General features: G+C 41.6%; 1 protein-coding gene across 1 annotated transcript in view; it reads left to right on the top strand.

Moving 5' to 3' along the window:
• The first annotated feature begins 6257 nt into the window (after positions 1-6257).
• The window catches only part of LOC140207021 (scavenger receptor cysteine-rich domain-containing protein DMBT1-like), a 47888-nt gene continuing 36810 nt past the window's right edge, over positions 6258-17335 (top strand). The window contains exons 1-4 of the mRNA XM_072275340.1: positions 6258-6389; positions 7813-7845; positions 8937-9248; positions 13757-14071. Coding sequence (XP_072131441.1) covers positions 6329-6389; positions 7813-7845; positions 8937-9248; positions 13757-14071 — 721 coding nt within the window. The 5' untranslated portion in view covers positions 6258-6328. The remainder of the gene's footprint in view (positions 6390-7812; positions 7846-8936; positions 9249-13756; positions 14072-17335) is intronic.

Raw genomic sequence — 17335 nt, 5'->3', positions numbered from 1 at the left:
AAATGCGGGTTCTTTTTTAACATTTAAGAATAAATTGGACAGATACATGAGTGGGAGGTGCATGGAGGGATATGGTCCGTGTGCAGGTCAGTGGGACTAGGCAGAAAATGGTTTGGCACAGACAAGGACCAAAAGGCCTGTTTCTGTGCTGTAGTTTCTATGGATGATTTCCAACTTTTCCAGCATATCCTCTTTCTTAATATCCTTAATATCTATATGCTCAAGATTTTCAGTCCGCTTTAAGTCATCCCCACAATCGCCAAGATCCTTTTCTGTAGTGAGGTGGGTTTCATCAACAGTATATTTGTTTCAAAATTCTCCTGAGTAACTTTAGGTTTTCATTCAATAATTATATGATTACCTGAATTAGCATTGCCCAGTTGCACCAATAGAACAATGTTGCAGGCCTTTAGACACTGGCAATATAATTTAACTCTTGAAACAATATGACTGCCAATGACTTGTATAACCAAGATTCGTATCATTTCAGAATTGAATTGTCTGTCCTTGCTATGTAGCTCCGCGGCCAGATCAGTAAGTTCTGCTCAATAACTATTCAGAACTCAAGCTAAACATTCGCACAGTGATGGAGAGTCTGGAACAAAAAATAGGCCCATAAACATTTGAGTCAGAATGCAATTACAAAATAAATATAGAAACCGCATATCAGTGTTTCAGAGGAGATGTATTCAAGATATGTGCAACAACAGGTGTTTCCTGTGAGCTCAACAGAAAAGCACTTTTTAGAGACGTTGCTGCAGAATGTGACAAGACGGTTTCTCTACACAGAGAATGAACGAATGAATATTAGGCACTATATTCAATTATTACTGTGCAAATATTCTTTCTGGACGTTCCTAGGGACATGAAGATTCATGACACATATTGAAATGCTATTATTAAAATAGGAGCGGCTACATTACCTTAAAGTCGTGGCAAGATGCCACGAAAAGAGAACACACATGTTCTTACTCTGAAGCAGTTCTTTGTGTCAACAGTGTTAGGGGGAGGGAGAGGAGAAATTGATTACATTGGCACATTTTGAAATCAATGCAATCTTTGCTAACAGCTAGAACAGAAAGTAACTCGAGTGCAGGATCTACCAATAAACTATTAGCTCAAACTGCATGGACAAATGCAGCAGAATTTTTCAAATTGTGAATGTAAATTAACAGATCAATGAGATTAACCTTAAAGATATGACTGAAGACATAAACAGCTGCTGCATTATTTGAATTTTTGTATAGCTCGTTGCCGTCTCAAAGCTGTACTCAGGATTGACAGGTGCGAGAAATACAAGAGTCTGGTTAAGGATATAACACCAAGAATGTTTTGAAATTGGGGAGAATGCATTTGGTGATCTGGGTTTGGAGTAGCAAAACAATATTCATTGGAATCAGTGGTGACCTATGCCAGATAGATAATACATGTTATGGAAATTCAGTTTTCGAAATCAGTCGAAGACGAGGCCATTGTCATATGTTGTGTGTCCTTAATTCTCAGGGTTATTTTATGATACAGTAGCATCGTGTATACCGGTATGTCAATAGGCTTCATTGTCCATCGATGCACTGCATCCAATCGAGGAGTAAATATGATAAAATCATTATCAACGGAACTTTGGCATAGGGAAAACACAGCTTGAGTCAGCGTCCAATCCAGCTGGACATTCATCTTCCGTTCTGCACAAACTACTTCCAATTTTCTCGGACTTCCCGGCAGTTTCAGTTTCTAAAAATAGAATGCTAAAGTTTGTAACAAAAAACTCTGTTCTGTTTTTTTTTTCTCTCCACTCTTCACTGCCTTTCTTTAGTATTCTGTACTGTTTTATCTTTTCACTTGGTGCATTGGATCCTTATGCAACTCAGCATTGAGTTCACTGTGCTTAGTCACAGCCCAATCTTTCACATAAAAGATGGTGATATTCATTCTGCGATTTCAGATATGTCTTTCTTTTCCAAATTCCACAATGTTCCTTCGCATTTCCATTTTCATTTCGCATATTCTTCATAAAAATGTACTGACTGACTCAGAAATTTTCACGTTGATCGCAATTTATTTCTAGAAACAGGAATTCGACAGATAAATGCAAGATTGGTTCATAGACTACAAGTTTCGTCGGGTCTGTTCAATGTTTCCAGCTTTTCGCATGTGACTTGTTCTCCTTTGCCTTGCAATAGCGTTTAGTTGCTCATCTTAGCTTTGACTTTGTATTTATTATGTATTTATGTATGTATGTATTTATTTATTTTGCTGTATTAGAACATACAGCATAGAACAGTACAGCACAGGTCCTTCGGTCCACAATGTTGTGCCGACCCTTAAACCCCACCTCCAATATAACCACCCACCACCATTTGAAATTCCTCCATATGCCTGTCTAGTAGTCGCCTAAAGTTCACTAGTGTATCTGCCTCCACCACTGACTCAGGCAGTACCACTCTCTGAGTAAAAAACCTTCCTCTAATATCCCCCTTGAACTTCCCATTCCTTATCTTAAAGCCATTTCCTCTTGTATTGAGCAGCGGTGCCCTGGGGAAGAGGTGCTGGCTGTCCACTCTATCTATTCCTCTTAATATCTTGTATACCTCTATCATGTCTCCTCTCATCCTCATTTTCTCCAGAGAGTAAAACCGTAGCTCCCTTAATCACTGATCATAATTCATACTCTCTAAACCAGGCAGCATCCTGGTAAATCTCCTCTGTACCTGTTCCAATGCTTCCAGATCCTTTCCATAATGAGGCGATCAGAACTGGACACAGTCTTCCAAGTGTGGCCTAACCAGAGTTTCATAGAACTGCATCATTACCCCGCGTCTCTTAAACTCTATCACTCGACTTATGAAAGCCAACACCCCATAAGCTTTCTGAACTACCCTATCTACCTGCAAGGGAACTGTCAGGGATCTGCGGACATGTACCCCCAGATCCCTCTGCTCCTCCACACTTCCTGTGCACCTAACGTCCAAGTGAGATTGCTGCTACCAATATGATTCCAGGACATGGGGAGGATCGGCCATCTTCCAGTAAATAGTTTCCCACTATACTCTGGAGACCACTTTAAATTACGAAACATGGAAACATACAAAAAAAAAAAATCTTGAGATACATGCATGTCATTATGTCCCATTAAAAACACACTCTGATGAGGGCATAGAAAACAGTAAAAACGTTAAAAAACGAGAATAGCAAGTGCCTTAGCCAGAGAAAATAGAACCTAAACTGGTAGACAGTAGGAACAGATTCTTGCGCCAATGGTATCTGTACTAAAATCCGCACAAAATTGCACACACCATATCTACCAGCATATTTACAGTCAAACCAGCCGTATCATGTTCCTGATCCCATCTGAAAGTCTACGGAACGCAACTATCGTATCTGCTTCTAGCGGTAGCTTTAGCAACCTGTTAGACGTACCTCGCTTTGTTAATTAAACAGCTTCCCCTGCACATTCACTGTAAACGTGTCTTCCTTTCAGACTAAAGTTTAGCTGCTATGGTTTTGATCTTTTTAATATGGGCGTTCGTGATGGTGGTCTTGTCATGACTTTGTACAAGGCGAAGAGAGAGAGAGAGTGAGAGAGAGATAGAGAGAGAGAGAGAGGGGGGGAGAGAGAGGGAGAGACTGTGACTGTGTGGCGCGCCACTCCTCACACAGACATTTTCGCAGTATTTTCGCTTTATTTTACGAGGTCAACCTTGCATGTACTCGGGAGCGGAGCCGACTGCATCCTAACCCGGGAAGCTCCGCTCCCGGGTCCGGCGCCGATGTCATTGCGCCACCAGCCGACCCGAGATGCCCTTTTCCGCAAAGAAACCATACCGGTCTGCCACTCCCATCCAATGTGTACTGCAGACTGTAATTAATCCTAGACCTTACAATCCACCCACAAAGTTCAGATCATTGATCAGAGTCTCATTTGTCTCCTTGATTTCTTAGTCAAGGGATAAACATTGTGCTCCAGTTCACTGGCAGCTTAGTTGTCTGGACAGTAAATACAGTAATCTTCGTCTATTCCCCAGCAATCTGCCCACATTCATCTCCTAAAGGTCGGATAAATCCTATCAGGTCATGGGAATTCAGCCATCTCACCACCATCTCTCCTTTCAGCCTAAAGTTAAGCTGCCCCGTCTCTCATCTTTCTAACAAGCAACACATTTCTGTTTCGGGATACTAGTGTCTTCCCTGGGTACACTACCACAGATTTTTCCCGGTTGAACCATATTTAAAATCCCTTCAGCCATCACTTTTAATGATATTCTATTGAATGTTTTGAAGATCTTTCTCATTTTTCAGACATTCGCCATTTTGTATCATCCACAAATGTAACCACAATGTTTATGTTATTTCAAAGGAACAAACAGCCTAACATAACCCCTTGCAGAACACCTCTAGGCACGGTCTCCAAGCTAGAATTTCACGCTGCAACCTCCATAGTCTGTCGAGTTCTATACCCAAACTTCCAAGTGGCTCGGCATCCTGTGTATCTAAATCTTCATGTTCAACCCACCATAGAAAGCATTAACAGATGCAACGCCAATCAGCATGCCGAAGTCCCCCAAGACGAATACATTAAATCACTGAACTCGCTTTCTACAGTTCAAAATTCACTTTTTTTCTGCGATCACCTCTTCCACACAAAACCAACATGCTGGTTGCCACTCCTACCTTATGCTGTTGTTTTTTTTTTCTGTAATCAATCTTATCCTTGGCAGTCTACCCCACTAATTTCACAACACTCATTGGGGATTCAATTGTCTGTTCGCATTTGTAGTCATGGGAACAACATTGAGATCCAATCCACTGGTAGCTTGGCTGAATGGACAGTAAGTACAGAAATCTTCATCGATTCCACAACATTATTCCCACTTGTATCTCCATTAGGTAGGATAAGTCCTATCAGACCATGGGAATGTGTCCATCTTAATGTCCTTCAAAGCATTTAATAAAATCGACCTCTTTGCTTCACAATTCAGCAGCTTATTCTAATAGCACACTCTGATCTCACTTTCCCTGTATCCTTCTCCTTCGTGAATTTAAATGCAGAAAACTGATTTAGTACTTTGACGACATCCTCTGACTCCTGACACAAATTAGCTCCATGCTCCTTCAGCAGTAATAGTCTCCTCCATAGTCTGTCTCTTGTTCTGAAACTGCAACATATGTAGTTAGGATTCTTCTTGAGCAAGTTGTTAAGATCGTTCTGAAACCTTTGGAGTTTCTCTTCCTTGATAAAGTTCTCTATATATCTCTAAATACCTTGTCCGATTTCATGAGCTATGTTTTTCTTTTTCTCCCTTTAGTGACTAGAGCTACAACTTCTTCTGTCATTTAAGGCCCCTTCCTTTACCATCTTTATCTTTCAATCTCATTGAACGTGCCTTATCTGACCTCTGGACTAAGTCAGTGAACTGGGGCATATGAGAAACTTGAATCGGGTGAGTGACTGATTGAGCGAGACCATATCTGTGAAATAAACTACCGGGAAATTACGCATCTTGATGAAAAGGAGGGAAATTGAGAACTCAATGTCATGGGACTCACAATCATTTTAAGACGTGAGAAAAAGCCTGATAAGTTCTGGAGTGCGTTCTAATATTCCTGGAGATTTATGAATTCCTGGAGAGATATGTTTCAGATAATTCGATGTATCATCAGAGAATGGTATACAGCACTCTTTTGTTATTTCTTTGCTGATTTTGCTTGGAAATAACATAAACTATTCTGCCTGAAATCGAGAGACATAGATGGACAAATTGACGACAGCATGAAGTATTTTTGTATTGCAAACCCCTACCCACATTTCCGCACCGAAAGCTGATCAGCAAGGAACATGAATTAAAGGAGCATTCAAAAAGGCGCGATACTGTCATGCTACTAATGATAGTGTGAGTCGGGGCAGGATCGCTGAGCAAATTATCAATGAGCCGAACAGCATGATGTTGGGAAAATGGAAGTTGAGTAATCTGGTCTCAGAGAAAGCTCACCAGATCTTAAACAAAGTTACAAGATAGGATATGTTTCGATGCACACATCGGGTCGGTGATTTATGGCCTTTCCAGTTTCTCACCGCTCATTGGTTTCTCACAGCCAATGAGAGAAGATGGCCCCATCATGTCCATTAAAGGGCAAAATGTATCTCATTGGTGCGTTTCAGTGAATTGCAGTTCACAACTCAATATGCTGAATTTGACAGTTCAGAGAGAAATATTGAGTACTCGGGGAAAAGAAAAAAAGTTCAGATCAAGTGGAGCGTGAGAAGGTTTTGGAGAGATTCTTAGCTGTCTGCAGTACCGGCTCCTTTAACATTCTGGAGAAACCTTTCTAAATGACCACCGCTATAATGCTGCACACTGTCGTGGCACTGACGATGATGCATATCTGGACCAGTGAGTATATTAAGAATATGGAAATTATTGGGCAAAGAACAGAAATTATCAATAACCTGTTCACTTGCACACGTTTATTGCAATCTTGCTGAATATTACAATCTTATTGGAAAGAAGAACACAGAAATAACATTATGATTAGACAATATTGAAACATATATTTCCCCTCCGAATTTCCCGTGTAAAGGAAAGCTTAATTTGTTTGTATGATTAGAGTATAGTGGCTGAATTGATTAGGAATCAGGCAGATTTGTTCGCAACTCATGACGATGAAAATAGAACGCTGAGATTTGTTTACTTTGCAGTTTCATTGAAAATGCTTTTTTTATATTGCATTGCTTAAGCAAGTTCTCGTTTGAATCGCTGACGTTAGAGAACTGTTTCCATTAATTACATGGTCTTACACGTTTGAACCTCCTATTGAGGTCTTTGTGAAATGTTCACTCTGAATTTGCACCTACACTAAGGGAGGTGTCTCGTCTCAGAAATTATCCCTCGGCAAATCAGCAGCTGTTGTCAAATTATATTCCAAACAGATTATAAATTGGGATTGACTAGAACTGGAGATAAATTGATGTTAGGAATCTACGCATCGGGGTCCGGAATGAATATCTCAGTGAATGTGCGTAGCTGCCAAAGCTGCAGTTGCTCCTGGCTGAAGGCTTGTGCACAACTTTCTTGCTGTTACGTATTAGCTACAGCTCTTTCTGCCACCATGTGGCATATTCAAGTGAAGGAATTTGAAAAATGTACTTCGATTGTGTAAACGTTTCACGTCTTTGCAATGGTTCTGCAATACCGTGAATACTTACTAATTATTTTGGTTTTATTCTTCAATCATTCGAAGATTTTTAGTTTTAATCCACCATACAGTGATGGAATGAGATTCGTTATCTACGATCTTATATTACATTATATATCAAATTTTACATTTAACTTTCACTTTATTGCGTGTCAGGAGAAATGCAACTAAACATTTTGTTTTGCAGTCCATATTCCTGTGTTCCAGTGCATGGATGCGACGAAACACAGCTGGTGACATGTTGAAATTTATATTCTTATTCCCTGTCTTGGTTTAAATTATGATTTAGATTCTCAAGGAAAATGCGACGATTTTTTTTTATCTCCTTTCAAGTATCTGGATAAAATGTTTAATACTTGGCTGCCGTATGAAATGGAAACATCCAGGGAATCAGGGACACCAAAGAAATGGGAAATTCACTTAACATTTAGGCAGATTGTGCAATATCTATGAAAATTAAAAAAAAAATACAAATAGCTCTCGTCCGCAGATACAGCTTAATCCGTCTTGCGTTTTTGACTTTATTTCTCTTCTGTTGAATATCCCGCCTAACATCCTATGACCACACAACCTAATCCCACTACTTCACAAACAAATCTAATTCTGCATTTCTCATTTCAGGTCGCTTCGGGGATTGTCAGCCAGAACAGTCAGGTAACTTTGCTAACTTTTCACTGCGCGAAACTACTTCAATTTTTCACTACCTCATTTTTTTTTAATTCTAATCCCCTTGAAATAAAGGCCTATTTGCATTCTATACCGCAGACTGGATCTGTAATTTAACCTTCTGGGAATCTTACACGAGTCTTGCAAAAACCACTGAGTTTTGAGTTATCCCACCATTTAGATAATAATTTGCACCATTGTTCATTTTACCAAAATGCATTTTCATAACATAATGTCTCATCAGCCACTTTTTCCCCGATTTTCCAGTTTGTCTGCGTTCTTTTGCAATCGCATTGCTTTCTCGGCACTAACTGCTCCTCATACTATTTTCGTATCATCGGCAGACTTTGCCGCAAAGTCATAAGTTCCATTACCTAATTCTTTGCCAAACAATGTGAAAAGTAGCGGCCCCAATACTGACCGACGAGGATCACCAATGGTCACTGGCAGCCAAAAGAAAAGGCACCCTTTATTCCAAGACGCTGCCTCCTGCCTGTCAGCCATTCTTCTGCCCATGCCGGTATCTTTCCGGTAAGGAAATAGGATTTTATTTCTACTTGGAACGATAATCAGTCATCTTCAGGCAGGGCAGTTAGCAGATAAGGTATTCTCCCTGACCTTATTTTCCCCAAGCTTACATAAGCTTTCATTATGAAATTCATCCTCTTACTGCTGATGCTGACGACACGTGAAGTCTCAGTTCGACTCTTTCCAACAAATTTTGGTTTCGATATCCCAATAAATGAGGACTGTGTGCAGTAGGACAATGACAGAATGGCAGATCTGCCGCTCTCCGAAGAATGCATATGACCTTATCTTCTGGGGAGCTGCCCAATTCTTCTCCTGGGACGACAGGCTTCCTCTAGTTCTCAGCCGTCCACTAGTTTCTTGTCTTTTTGTCACGTTAAGCAGCTCAAAAGGGGTTTCCCTATCCTGACCTCCCGCTTTATCAAACGTTTTGCATGAAGAATTTTGAATTTTCAGGCGTCGTTTGGTAGCGTACGCGATGCGCCGAGCACGAATGTTCTCCAGCTTAAACCGCTGTTTACCGAGGATCGTTATTTTCTGTTATTTTCCAGAAAGCCTGAAGTTGAGGTTGGTGAATGGCGGCAGTCGATGCGACGGGAGATTGGAGATTCAGTACAAAGGAAACTGGGGGACTGTGAATGGTCGTTCTTGGGATATGCCGAAATCGAATGTAGTGTGTCGACAGCTGGGCTGTGGCGCTGTATATAAAGCCTTTGCTGGTGGCTATGAGGAAGGATCCGGACCTGTTTTCACGCCGAATGTTAAGTGCGGTGGGAGCGAGGCCGCTCTCCAGGAGTGTAAATCAGAGCCATGGGGTGACACTGGCTATTCACACAGTGAGGATGTTGGCGTTGTTTGTAAAGGTAAAAGTCAGGTTTTTATATCTGCGGTGCCGCGAGTTTGATGTCCTCCTGCATATCACTCATGCCAATACTCGAACAGAACGCCCTCGGCGTCAAACTAAATCCAATTTGTGTCGGGATTATTTTCGTCATGTTGGAATTACTATTCATGATATCGTATCTTGTACTGATGATAACCAACGTAAACATACTTGTCAGTCTGTACAACTACACGACCATATGACCAGGTCGAACAGCATCTGTGGTGGGAGAGAAATTCTCCGTAAGACAATGAGATATCGGAGCATAATTAGACTATTTGATCCAATGAGTCTGCTACGCTTTCAGTCACGCTGATCATTTCCCCATTCCTCAACTCCACTCCCTGGACTTCCCTCTGTAAATTTTCTTGCCGTACCCATCAAGAGCTTATCAAGTTCTTCGTTAAATATCCCCAACGACCTGGCTTTCAGCGCAGTCTTTCATAATAAATTCACAAATTTACCTCCCTCTGGCAAAAAAAAAAAAAAATCTCAGCATCTCTGTTCTATATGGACGTCCCCCTTTCGTGAGGCTGTTCCCTCTTGTCCAAGAATCCTCCTACACGGGAAACATCCTTTTCACATGTTTTCTGACTAGGCTTTCAACATTCGAAATTTTCTCTGAGATCCCCTCCCCATCCTTCTAAATAACAGAGCGAACAGATCCGTGGTATTAAACCTTCTGTGAGAATCCTTTCATTCGTGGACTCATCGTTGTAACTTCCTCTGAACTTTTTTTAATACCAGCGTATGTTTTTCTTAGAATGGGAGCACAAATCTGTTAACAATGCTCAAGGTGACGCCTCACCAGTAGCGTATAAATCCTCCGCATCATTTGTTTTCTAGTCGTCTGGAAATGAAGATGCTGGAGAAAAATAATGCGTTCGCCTTACTCACCACCGACTCAGCCTGCAAGTTAACCATTCCGGGTGTTTTGCACCAGGACTCCCAGGTCCCTTTGCAGTTCAGATTTTGTTTTGAATTTCTCCCCGTTTAGAAAATAGTCTGTACCTTTATATCTATCACCAAAGTTTATGATCATACATTTTCCATCATTGTATTTCATTTGCCACTTTGTTCCCTATTCTCCCAACATGTCTACGTCCTTTTACAGCCTGCCAGTTTCCTCAACACTACCTGTCCTTACGCCAATCTTCATATCATCTGCACAACTGACAACAAAGCCGTCTATTTTATCATCTAAACCATTGACATACGGCATGAAAAGAAGCAATCCCGAAACCGAACCCTCCGAAACACCACTAGACTCTGGCAGCCAACTGAAATGACTTTTCCCACTCGTTGCTTCCGAGCAATCAGCCAATGATCTCACCGTTTTTCTGTAAGACCATGGCCTCTACCTTGTTAAGCAGCATCATATATGGCACCTTGTGAAAGCTCTTCTGAGAGTTTAAATAATCGACATTCTCTGCATTCCCCTTTATCAATCCTACTTGTAATCTCGAAAAGGAATATCTGCAGATTCGCTAGGCAAAATTTTCCGTTATGGAGTCCAAGCTGAGTTTGGCCTGCCGTGTCCGGTGTCACCAAGTACTCCATTACTTCATCGTTAGCGATTGCATCAAACATGTTTCTAACCACTGAAGTCACGCTGGCTGGTTCATAATTTCCTTTCTGCTGCCTTCCTTCTTCCTTAAAGAGTGGAGTGAGTTCTGAAATTTACCATTCATCTGGCACCATGCCAGAATCCAATGTATTATGGAAGATTATTAATAATGCCTGTGCAATATCTACCGCTACCTCTTTCAGAACCCTAGGATGCTGTTCATCTGGACCGGATGACTGATGTACCCTTCGCTGTTTCAGATTTTTGAACACCATACTCCCTTGTAATAGTAACTGCACTCACTTTTCTTCCCTCACACCCTTTAATACCTGGCACACTTCTATTGTCTTCCACAGTGAAGACTGATGCAAGGAACTCATTTAGCTCGTCTGTCATCTCCTTGTCCCCCGTTATTATTTCTCCCGCCTCATTTTCTAGCGATCCTATATCCACTTCCATCCTGATTTTATTGTTTATGTACTTGAAAAAAAATACTATTGACTTTGAACTTGTTGGCTAGCTTGTTTTCATCTTTTAACCTTTTTCCTCCAAATGATTTTTGAGTTCCTCTCTGTAGCTTTCGAAACGCTTCCCAATCCTCCAGCCTCCAGATAATTTCTGCGGTGTTGTCTGCCGTTCCTTTTCCTTTAACTTTCACTTGCCTTGTCAGACACGGCTGTACTGTTTTGCCTGTTGAGTATTTCTTCGTTTTTTTCAAATACGTCTAGTCTTCACTTTCCTCATTTTTTTTGCCCCCAGAAACGCACGCCATTGCGGCCCTGCTCTCAACCTTGCCAGCAGCTCTTTCCAATTTACTTTGGTCAACTCCTTTCTCACGCCGGTGCAATACATTTACTCCACTAAAATATTTCTGCGTCAGATTTTACTTTTTTCCTGTAGAATTTTAAGTTGAACTCAATCATATTGTGATTACTGCATTTATCTCATACTCTCTGATCACCTCCGTTTCATTACAGAACACCCAATTCAGTATAGTTGATCCCCTTGTGGACTCAACGACAAACTGCTCGAAAAAGCAATCTCACACCATTCAATAAACTCACTGCCTAGAGACTCATAACTAATCCGATTTCCCAGTCACCCTGCATGTTGAAGTATTCCATCATTATAATACATTTGCCCTTTTGACACGCCTTTTCTATGTCCCGCTGGTTCACATCTGAACTACTGTTGGGAGGCCTGTATATAACTGTAACTAGGGTCTTTTCCCTTGCAGTTCCGGAAATCAACCAACATGGATTCAACAACTTCCGTTTCTATGTCACATATTTCTAAAGATTTGATGTCATTCTTTACCAGCCTACCCTGCCACCCTCTCCGCATCCATTCCTATCGCTCCAATGCAACGTGTACCCTCAGACATTCAGCTGCCAACTACAGCTATTCTTCAGCCATGATTCGCTGATGGCCACATCATACCTGATAATCTGCAATGGCGTAGCAAGAACATCCACCATATTTCCTATACTCCCTGCACTGTTAAAACACTTTGAGTACTGTATTATCTCCCCTTTATTGATACTGCATCCCTAATTTTATCCTGTCATCTGCCTGACATTCGTGACAGTCTTACTATACTCTATATTTGGTTTTATACCATCCGTCTTATTCTGAGCCCCTTCACTCCGGTTTTCATCCGCTGCCAACAGTTTAAACACTGCACAGCCGCTCTAACAAACCTAACCGCGAGGATATGGGCACCCTTCGGGTTCAGGTGCAACCCGCCGCTTTGGTACATGTCATGTTTCCCTCAGCAGTCATCCCAGTGACCCAAGAACCTGAAGCCCTATCCCCTGCACTAGCGTCTCAGCCGTGCATTAACTTGTCGATGTCCGGACTGCACAGACTCGAACCAGAAATGCCTGGAATTTGATGATCAAAGTCAAAATCAATGTGAAGCAGATGATGATTGCTTTCTTATTTCGTCCACATTTCTTTTTCAGTTGCTCCAAATTCCACAATTTGCTGCCATTGATTGTAGTGTAATTCAGCACCGCAACAGTTCCTTTCCCATAACCTATACAAAAGAACCAACATGATAATCTGATCCGATTTGACACACGGTGTCCCATATCTCTGCTAACATGTTCTATCTTTATATCTGTCGAAGTGGATTTAAAGTTGCGTTTCTTTAAATGTTTCAACTACTTTCTCTTGCATTTTTGCTGGTGCACCTGTCACCATGTGGTTTAAGAGGTTGGCCCTCAGGTGCTTCCGATTTTTTTCTTCACTTATGAGGACGTACACACAGCCCTCTATTTTTCTAAGTTCCATGTACCTATCTATAAGTCTCTTAAAAGACCCTATCGTATCCGCCTCCACCACCGTTGCCGGCAGCCCATTCCACACACTCACCACTTCCTGCGTAGAAAACGTACCTCTGACATCTCCTCTGTACCTCCTCCCCAGCACCTTAAAACTGTGTCCTCTTGTGGCAACCATTTCAGCCCGGCGGAAAAGTCTCTGACTATCCACACGATCAATGCCTCTCATCATCTTATACATCTCTATCAGGTTACCTCTCATCCTCGGTCGCTCCAAGGAGAAAGGCCGAGTTCACTCAGCGTGTTTCCAGATATACTAACATACCAATGAATATGTATATAAAACACTAATTTATCAGTTTAACTGCTTATATGTTTATTTATTTGTTTGTTTGTTTATTTAATTAATAAATATATACAGTGTCTAAATAAAACATATATGGAAATCAACACACAATCGGGCTGAGGCCATCCCTCAGCGTGAATAATCCATGTTCGTATTTTGGGTGCTTTGCTCCTCTCGATGGATGCTGACTGATGTGAAAAGATCCGTCAGCATTTTGTGTCTGTCGTTCAAAATTCCTAGCCTGTGCAAAAACTGTTGTGTTAACGTTTAATCTTTTTTTTTTATTCCAGAAAGTTTGAAGGTGAGACTGGAAAAAGGAGGCAGTCCATGCGCCGGGAGACTGGAAGTGAACTACAGGGGATACTGGGGACCTGTCTATGCTTCCAGCTGGGATTTGCAGGATGCAACTGTGGTGTGCAGAGAGCTGAGCTGCGGCGCCGCGCTGAAAGCCCCACACGAATATCACTTTGGAAAGGTTTTTGACTCCGTTATAACGTATGATGTTAAGTGCGCCGGGACCGAGGCTGCTCTGCGGGAATGTCAATCAGAAGAATGGAAATTCTACACACATCCTGAACCCAACTATGCCGGCGTTATCTGCGCAGGTAAATTGAGCCCCTTTTCTCTGAGTACACCCTGTCTTTATTGATCTGGGCTGTCCTCGAATTAGAATAACACAAACTTGCCGCTTGCTGCGTGAGATCTGGTACTAAATCTACCTGTTTAGAGATTACTACTACCATGTTGAGATAGCATCCTGATTTCAAACACCTACATAAAAACGTAAATATGTGACAGCCGGCACAGCCACCAGAAGGATTGAACGGATCAAGCGACATCTGTGGGTAAGAAAATGCAGAATGCTGTCGTCAGGACTAGTATAGACCAAACTCGATATTTTAGCAATTTCTCTTGCACCACAGCTGTTGCTGGTTCCCCAGGTTCCGCCTTATTTCGAAGTTGTCGGTAAACTTCAGCTAATTACGAAGTATGAATAAGATGTGATGAGTCCTGTCGGAAGTAAGGGATTAGGAAACTGACCTTACATCTCTCAAGGATATACGGTGTATCAGAAAGATGGGATAGTAGGTAGAGCAGGTGGTGTGGTCCTGTGTATATGAAATAATATTAAATCATTAGAAATGGGTGATATGGGATCGGAAGGTGTAGAGTCTCTCTGGGGTGAGTTAAGAAATGGCAAGTTTAAAATGAACCTACTGGCAGTTTCATAAAGACTTCCAAACAGTATCCAGAATGTGGATTACCAATTGCAGCAGGAGATAGAAAAGGCAGTGTCTGAAGGGTAATGACATGAAATTGGTTGGGGACATTAACGTGAAAGTGGATTGGGAAAACCAAGTCAGTACCGGACCTCAAGAGAGAGAGAATTTGTGGAATGTCTAAAGGATAGCTTTTCAGAACAGCTCGTTGATGAGGGCACTGTGGGATCGGCTGTGCTGAATTGGGTGTTGCACAATGATCTGAAGGTGATAAGAGAGCTCATGGTTAAGGAACCCTTTGGGAAAAGTGATCAGAATATGATGGAGTTCACTTTGCAATTTGATAAGGAGTAACTAAATCCCAATGTGTTGGCATTTGAGTGGAGTAAATGAAATTACAATGGTATGAGAAAGGAACAGAACAAGGTGGTTGGAAGGGGACACTAGCAGGAAGGACAGCAGAACAGAAATGGCTGGAGTTACTGCGAAAAATGAGAGAAGTACAATGCAGATCTATTGCCAAAAAAGAAGAAATGTCCGAATGGAAGAAGGACACCACCGTGGCTGACAAGTGAAGTAGGAGCCAAAGTAAAAACAAAAGAGAGGGCGTACAAAGAGGTCAAAGCGACACGAAGATCAAGATCGCAGAAAGAAACAAAAAGTTCATTAGGAACGAAAAGATGAATTATGGAAGGTCGCTGGCGACCAATATCAAAAAAAAACTAAAAGCGTTATTAAGTATAGAAAAGTATGGAGAGTTGATGGTAGATATTGAACCAATAGAAACTGACGCTTGAAGTGTTCTGAAAAAAAATAGTTGAAGACATCCTGAAGCCTTTAACGATGATCTTTCAAGAGTCGAAAGATTCTAGCACTGTACGGCATGTCTGGAAAATTACAAATGTTACGTTACAATTTAAGAAGGGTGAGTGGCAGCAGAAAGAAAATTAGAGACTAGTTAGCTGATATCAGTAGTTGGGAAATTTTTGGAATCGATTGATAGGGATGAGAATACGGAATACCTGGAGGCACGTGACAAGATAGGCCAAAGCCAGCATGGTTTCCTGAAAGACAAAATCCTGTATAGCTAAACTATTGCAATTATTTGAGGAACTTACAAGCAGGGTAGACAAAGGAGATGTACTGAAAATGGTGCACTTGGATTTTCAGAAGGCCTTTGACAAGGTGCCACACATGAGGTTGCTTCGGTAGATAAGGGCCATCGAATTACATGGGAATTACTAGCATGGGTGGAGCATTGGCTGTTCGGCAGAAAACAAATCTTATTCTGGCTGTCTGCCGATTACCAGTAGAGTTCCACGGGAGTCGGTGTTGGGACCGCCGCATTTTACGATGTATGTCAATGATATGGACTGTGGAATTAATGGACTTGTGGCTAAATTTGCCGATGATACAAAGATAGGTGGAAGAGCGTGTAGTGTTTAGATACTTAGATAGATTAGGAGAATAGGCAAATACGTGACAAATGAAATTCAATGTTGGAAAGTGCATGGGAAAGAAATAAACGGGCAGACTATTATTTAGATGTGGAGGGAATTCAAAATGCATAGATGCGAAGGGACTTGAGAGTCCTTGAGCTGGATACCATGAGGTTACCCTTCAAGCGGAGATGGTGCTGAAGACGGCAAATGCATTGTTGGCATTCGTTTCTAGAGGTAAAGAATGTAAGAGCTTGGATGTGATGTTGAGGCTCTGTAAGGTAGTTGCAGACCACACGGTGTCTTGTGTGCCGTCTTGACCTCCTTATTTTAGAAACGATATACTGACATCGGAGAGGGTTCGGAGAAAATTCACGAGAATGATTCCAGGAATGGAGGGGCAGCCCCTGGACCGTGCTCCCTGCAGTTCCAGAGAATGAGGGAGGTTCTTATAGAAATATTCGAAATATTCAAAATCCTGAACATATTAGATACGGCAAAGATGTTTCCCATGGATGGGAAGTCTTTGACAAGAGGGCATGAATTCAGAATTGAAGGGCGACCTTTTCGAGCAGAGATACGGATACACTATTTTCGTCAGAAGGTGGAAAATCTGTGGAATTTGTTGCCCCGAGCGGCTGTGGAAACCAAGTCATTGAGTGCATTTAAGGCAGAGGTAAATAGGTTCTTGATTAGTCAGGACATCAGAGGGTTTGGGGGGAAGGCAGGGGAGTGGGGATGACTGGAAATATTGGATCAGCCATGACTGAATGGCGGAGCAGACTGGATGGACCGAATGGCCTACTTCTGCTCTCATAACTTATGTTCTTATGGTCACACTCATGGCATTGTGAATGCCAATGTCCCTCCGGATTAGATTCCATATTCATTCCGTGAGGAAATATGAACATGATTTCAGACCATCGCTAATGCTTGGTACCATTACATAGAATCGATTGCACTTTTAGTGATAACGAACTAACTTCGATCTCAGAACGTGCATGTGCTACCCTTTGCATTGATAATGCGGTCTGTGTGTCTCTCTGTTCTTTTCTATTTGGTTCAGATTTTTGTTAACTGCAGCGTTGCATTTTAAGTATCAAATCCAAGCAAATGTTGCCGTTGTATAACTGCCATTGTCTCGCAGAACCAGTAATTGAACCTACGGTGTATGAAAACAATCTGGAAAAAAATAAGGTTAATGCAATTC

This window comes from Mobula birostris, chromosome 13 (genome assembly GCF_030028105.1).
Source record: "Mobula birostris isolate sMobBir1 chromosome 13, sMobBir1.hap1, whole genome shotgun sequence".
Classification (NCBI taxonomy): domain Eukaryota; kingdom Metazoa; phylum Chordata; class Chondrichthyes; order Myliobatiformes; family Myliobatidae; genus Mobula; species Mobula birostris.
Note: the sequence above shows the minus strand (reverse complement) of the source record. Positions and strands in the feature narration are given on the sequence as shown.